Below are 6,806 nucleotides of genomic sequence, written 5' to 3'. Positions count from 1 at the left end.
TTGATCTCCTGGGATTTTCATGCTCACTAGTCTCTAGAGTTTGCGAAGAGGTGCAAAATAAATAAATAAATAAATCCAGTGAGCAGCAGTTGTGCAGACGGAAATGCCTTGTTGAGAGACGTCAGAAGAGAATGGCCAGACAGGTCAAAGCTGACAGGAAGGTGACATTACCTTCGCACATTACAACAGTGGTATGCTGAAGTGCATCTCTGAACACACAATGTAACTCATAACTCTAAGTGGATAGGCTACAGCAAAGTAAAAAAAATAAGTCTAATAAATACCTAATAAAATGTTTGGTGAGTGTACATGATGTGGAAAAATTGTTTGCCTAGAAATACATAATAATACATTTTTAAATGCTGAATGCTTTCATAATGCAGGCTGAACAAGTAAAAATATTCCACTGTGCTAGTACAAGTTGTTCAGTGGCGGTAAATACAAAATAATTCTGTTAAATTTTGATATGAACAAATAAATGTTAACTAATTAATGAATGGAATTTGTGTGTCTGCCTCAGATGATTATAGGCGTTTATTTGTAAATAGGTTGCCTAATGAACACATGTACTATCTTCCTGAATAAATATGCACATTCTATTTGCCTAATTCATGAATCAATCAAGCAATCATGCATAAACAAATCATGTTGAATATGTTTCTGCACAAAATAAAGAAAGAAATAAATGCAAGGTATGGCAACGTATATTCAGAGACGTTGTTTATTAAGCATGTTTGGCAGTCACTGTTAGTCTGCGACAAGGAATGAGGTCAGACACTGGATATTTACAGTAGTCGCCTTGAAGGTGAGAAGAAAACATGAATGCAAAAATATCTACAAAAATGATGGACATAATTTAACTTGAATTGGCCGAAACGTTTTCTTTGGATTCACCGGCTCGGCTCTGGCTAATACTCCTCTCCCTCCTCATCCTCTTCAAAGGAGTCGATGCCCACTTCTTCATAGTCCTTCTCCAGGGCGGCCATGTCTTCTCTGGCTTCAGAGAACTCTCCCTCCTCCATGCCCTCCCCCACGTACCAGTGGACGAAGGCACGCTTGGCGTACATCAGGTCAAACTTGTGGTCCAGACGGGCCCAGGCCTCGGCGATGGCGGTGGTGTTGCTCAGCATGCACACGGCCCTCTGCACCTTGGCCAGGTCTCCCCCGGGCACCACGGTGGGGGGCTGGTAGTTGATGCCCACCTTGAAGCCAGTGGGACACCAGTCCACAAACTGGATGGTGCGTTTGGTCTTGATGGCGGCGATGGCTACGTTGACGTCTTTGGGCACCACATCACCACGATACAGCAGGCAGCAGGCCATGTACTTGCCATGACGGGGGTCGCATTTCACCATCTGATTGGCTGGCTCGAAGCAGGAGTTGGTGATCTCGGCCACGGAGAGCTGCTCGTGGTAAGCCTTCTCAGCGGAGATTACTGGGGCATAGGTGGCCAGTGGGAAGTGGATGCGGGGGTAGGGCACCAAGTTGGTCTGGAACTCGGTCAGGTCCACGTTCAGCGCCCCATCGAAGCGCAGGGAGGCAGTGATGGAGGAGACAATCTGGCTGATGAGCCTGTTGAGGTTGGTGTAGGACGGCCGCTCGATGTCCAGGTTCCTGCGGCAGATGTCGTAGATGGCCTCGTTGTCGACCATGAAGGCGCAGTCGGAGTGCTCCAGGGTGGTGTGGGTGGTCAGGATGGAGTTGTAGGGCTCCACCACAGCTGTGGACACCTGGGGGGCTGGGTAAATGGCAAACTCAAGCTTGGACTTCTTGCCAAAGTCGACGGAGAGGCGTTCCATCAGCAGGGAGGTGAACCCAGAACCAGTACCACCTCCAAAGCTGTGGAAGACCAGGAAACCTTGGAGTCCAGTGCACTGGTCTGCCTGAGGAAGACAAGAAGATAACCTTATCAGCACTCATCCATTCAACCCTGTTGGCATTGCTCTATTTGCAAAGGACACAATACCTTCCTTAAGACAGGTCACCTGAGAGAGGATTTCATGAAACCATGCCCTTGAGTTTTTATTCATTTTACATTCACAGCGATCACGCTTTTGTGGTTTTTACCAGCTTGCGTATCCGGTCCAGAACTGAATCGATGATCTCCTTGCCGATGGTGTAGTGCCCACGGGCGTAGTTGTTGGCAGCGTCCTCCTTGCCCGAGATGAGCTGCTCAGGGTGGAACAGCTGGCGGTAGGTGCCTGTGCGCACCTCGTCTGGGGGCAAAGGGTCCAATTAAAATTTCCAACTATACTGTGATAAACAATTAGTTAACATCAGACCAGCTGCTGATACTGTATGTAGGGACATACACGATTTGACGCGTCTTTCTTGCTTACAACTGTTAATCAGTGGACTGTTTTTTCAAAGGCTGAGCTTATCACTCTCACAGAAGTCAATACAGTTGCGTTGTGGACTCCGTTATTCACTTGAGTCAGGACAATTTTTAAGACAATGCATTTATAGTTATCGGAATAGTTATCGGAATCGGTATCATCGGTATCGTTATTGAGGTGGACGGGCCTTTACTCTGTGATGAAAGGCAGATCCCTGTCACAGAACCGGACTGGGTGGCATGGATCTGCAGTTCCCTCGGACTCACCAATGACCGTGGGCTCCAGGTCGACGAAGATGGCACGGGGCACGTACTTGCCCGCTCCAGTCTCACTGAAAAAGGTTGTGAAGGAATCATCGTGCCCCCCCACCGGCTTCTGGCTGGGCATCTGCCCGTCCGGCTGGATGCCGTGCTCCAGGCAGTATAACTCCCAGCAGGTGTTCCCCATCTGGACACCCGCTTGCCCAACGTGGACCGAGATACATTCACGCTGTTGGGAGAACGATGCTACGTATTAGCAATGCTACATAATGAAGAGAACCGGTCATTCAGCCCAACAATGCTCACAATGCTGAGACTCAAGACTGGTCTGCTGTAGAGAACTGCAGGTGGGTTTTCAATAGCGGGCCCATGGACCCCTGGGGGTCCTTGAAGGTACTGCAGGAAATTCCTAGCCAGACAGTTTTCTGAATAGTTTTTCAAATAAGCCTTTTCAAGCATTGGATGCTTTTCAGCTTGGCTGGGGGTCTGATCTGGGGATCAGAAAAGGCTGGCAACCTTGAGGTTAGATCACCAACATGTAGAGCGGCAACCTTGAGGTTAGATCACCAACATGTAGAGCGGCAACCTTGAGGTTAGATCACCAACATGTAGAGCGGCAACCTTGAGGTTAGATCACCAACATGTAGAGCGGATTAATGTCCACAGGGCTTGTGGACAGGACATAATTGAGATCAAACTCTATTCCATGAATGATAGCTACCCTTTTACAAGAAAGGTTTTCTGCACACTGCATTTATTTGTACTAAATCACAAAACTGAAGATTCAAAAGTAGGAACTAGACTCATCTCGTCTGTTGACACTCAATATCTCAATATGCTGTATGAAACTATGAATTCTAAGTATGAAAGTTTTGCTCTATGCAGGATAGTGTGTAGCCACTAATAGAAAATCACAATTCACACATCACATAATTTGGAAAGACGTGTGCATAAACATTTATTGATGTTTCAAAAGCCAATTATGTTTTTTTCTATATTTAAAGAAAGGTATTTTTACAAAACAAGTAACTTATAAATCCCCCACATTCAGACCATTTCTGTTGGTACCAACTTTAGGTTTGAAAAAAATTTTTATGCTGTAGGCTAGCTCTGAAATACTACACCCAGATCACTTATCAGACCAACCTGGCCAGAGAAAAGTACATATTTACTCTAGAAGTATTTACTCGACTTTCCAGCTGCAACGCAGCTAACCCCTCCCTGTGGTCCGAGCTCGTATCAACTCATCAGGGAGTATGTATGCAGCAAACGGGTTTGCCTGCGTGTTAGCATATCACAAACTGGTTCATCAGTGTGAGAGTAAGTATGTGACAAATTTGCGGGAGGAGCCCAAACTGGTTTTGTCATTGTGAGCTGGTAGACTGCATAGCAGTAGAGCTGATATGATCTACAGGTGTAAGGACCGCAGTGTAGTTTAATGAGAAGGGATCTGAGCTCGCCGTCCAGCGGCTGCAGGTTTGGCTACCACGGAGTATCCTTGCCCTTGCACCCTTGGCTTAACGTGAATTGCTTCAGTATGACTACAAAGCTGCATGACTGGATACTATGCAGAAAGTGAGGGCTTATCTCTGGGCTGGGTAAGAGCATCTTTAAATGCCAGAAATGTGACAAAACATGTGAGAAACCTGTTTATAACTGGAAGAGCAGTGTCATATGCAGAGCAGTAAAGGTCAGTTGAGACAGTCATATGTCGAAATGGCCCCAGTAATGATCATCGAGCATTTTAAATCCATCATGATGTGATTATATGCCATAGGGAGTGGAAGGGTGGAGAACTCTGAGCTGGAAATAGCCCCCACCTCTGAGGAGGTGCCCCAGTTCTGCATATATCAAGCACTGTGACCCAAAACTGCGACCACTTTCCCACAATCAGAGACTTTCTTTTATTTCTCCCTCTCTCGTGAGGACCAGGGACCTATTTTTACACGGCTCTGTCACAGCTGTTCCTGTCCCTCACAACCTAACAGGATTGGCTGATTACGAGGGAACATGTGATTTCCTAGTTTGGGCATGAGGGCCAAGTCAATTGGTAGCTATTTCCAGGAGTCACTGCCTGCTCTCTATAGAGTGCGTATGAGCCAGCCAGACCTCGCACAATGCAGAAGTCCATCCAGCAATCTAAACAAACATAAAACTGCAATGTCAGACCATGGACAGGAGGCCATTGCTTGCTTATTGCAGTAAGTCAGGTGCTCTCTCTATTAATGATTATCAGACACAAATGCTGTTAGCTTCAGCAGTTCCCCGCTGATTCCAGGCACTGTGGCTTGGCGAAGACGTCAGTATACTGGACCAGGCCTGTCTGAACTCCAACATCCTGTTCTGCCTGCAGGAGCGGAGCAGGGAACGCCCAAAATGCTAACCAACTGTCAAAGAATACAGCCCAGCCTAAGATATACTGCACTGCTCTAGATCTCACAACTACAGACCTCTAAACTACTCCTGTTCCTGATCTCAAAACTGTTTCATCCTGTTCAGAAACAGGAGTAGCTAACAGAGGGCATTGACATTAAAATATAAGTGTATCCCATATAAAACATTTACCAACATAATAATATAAAGAATTCTCTATTCATGTTGCAACGTATATGAATCTTTATGATTAATGGATCATAAATGTATTCTTGCTTTTGGTTAAAGGGGCAATTATCATCCACAGCACAGAGTGTGATTCAGCTCGGTTTAACTTGTGGGTCAACAAATTAGGTTAAATAACCAATCATCAGTCTACTGCATTACTTGAAAATAAGTCTATAACTGAAATGTAAATATGTGTTGTGCTATACTGCGTTGTCCATTATTTTCACCTTTATGCTTTACCTTAGATAACAGCCACAGTAATAGAGTTTTTAAGTCATTTTTAAATCTCTGGATACGTATGTATCACTATCACATCACTGGCATAGGCTTAGGTGGGCCAGAGAAGACAGTGGTCACCTAAATAGTGAGCCACCCATTTATCTCAGCTGCACTACCACGCCCAATTGTGCATGCCCACCAAGGTAGCACCTATATTTATGCAACAACTATATGAAATAGTTCTGTCTGTAATGCTACATAATGGTATAAGTACTGTCATTTGGGGAAATCGCGCCCCGTCTGGTAATTTAGTGAAACGCCATGTACCGAAAAGCAGCTTGCGATGCGTCAGGGCTGACATTAGAACTGCGATTAGAACAACTCTTGCGACAACTCTGCTGCATTGCACCGAGTGTCTTTCTGATGTTGCAATAAGTAATAATACCCATACATACATCGGTGCCATTGGTTATAACCCCCAATAAACTCTTATATTAATTATTTTAATAAGCTTTGGAGGTTGTCCATGTGAACTAGGACGGTATACAGCCTGTCGCTGCGTTTATTTCGGAAATAGCCAACCGCGACTCGTGTTCCCGCACATTTTGGCTTCGCGCCTTAATATATTTCGTATACATTATTACAAGGTAAGGAACTTCAAATAAACAACCACCACTGACATCGGAAAACGTAACAATACATTTTAGAATGGTTAGAATTACATATAAGGACGGAGCTATTTAACGCAGTGCATAAATAATAAAGCTAAGATTTCTGAGAGAAAAAAACGACTCACCATTTTGCTTCTGTGCTGGTATTTCCCAAAAAGTAAAAAAATATAAGGTTTAAAAGCGAAAAGTGTTGTTCAGTTGAACTCCTCACAGTACACCTTCAATGTGGTCTCCGTGAGCTAGTTGTACCAGGTCGTCGGTTCTGCTTTAGGTTATATACTGCACCGAGCAGAATTGCGAAGGAGGGGCGCTATCGACACTCTCGCGCACGCACGGCGTAATGGTACTAGCGGATACTGAAGACTTTTCCGCAGCAAAAACTACAACATTAATTTGAGATACGCAGTATTGAAAAGTGCGATGCTAACAGACGAAAATGTATGTCATTGTGTTTCTTTACATAAAAGCTAGATCTGTATAAGATATCATATCGCAATAAATGACAAACTATATTCAACAAAATACATTATCATGCCAAGTTACAGGTAATTACTATCTGTGCACAAACAAAAAATCTGAGCAAGAATTTGATATAATATTTCAGCCTGGAGGAGTGTTGCATTTGCAGCTTCCGGCAATATATTTATAGATATTGGTGTGGCGTTTTCATAAAATGGTGGCTAGGTCAATGGGAGGCGAACACACTCTTTTCAGAAGCC

At 44.6% G+C, this 6,806-nt stretch overlaps 1 protein-coding gene across 1 annotated transcript; it reads right to left on the bottom strand.

The window, feature by feature from the left end:
- Positions 1-707: 707 nt before the first annotated feature.
- On the bottom strand, positions 708-6,372 carry LOC133125219 (tubulin alpha chain-like). The gene is made up of 4 exons (XM_061236974.1): positions 6,213-6,372; positions 2,603-2,825; positions 2,068-2,216; positions 708-1,883 (listed from the first exon to the last, which is right to left on the bottom strand). Exons 1-4 carry the CDS (start codon positions 6,213-6,215, stop codon positions 909-911), a joined length of 1,350 nt encoding a protein of 449 aa, XP_061092958.1. The 5' UTR covers positions 6,216-6,372; the 3' UTR covers positions 708-908.
- Between the last annotated feature and the right edge of the window lie 434 nt (positions 6,373-6,806).

Source organism: Conger conger, chromosome 3, assembly GCF_963514075.1.
Source record: "Conger conger chromosome 3, fConCon1.1, whole genome shotgun sequence".
In the NCBI taxonomy this organism is placed as follows: domain Eukaryota; kingdom Metazoa; phylum Chordata; class Actinopteri; order Anguilliformes; family Congridae; genus Conger; species Conger conger.
Note: the sequence above shows the minus strand (reverse complement) of the source record. Positions and strands in the feature narration are given on the sequence as shown.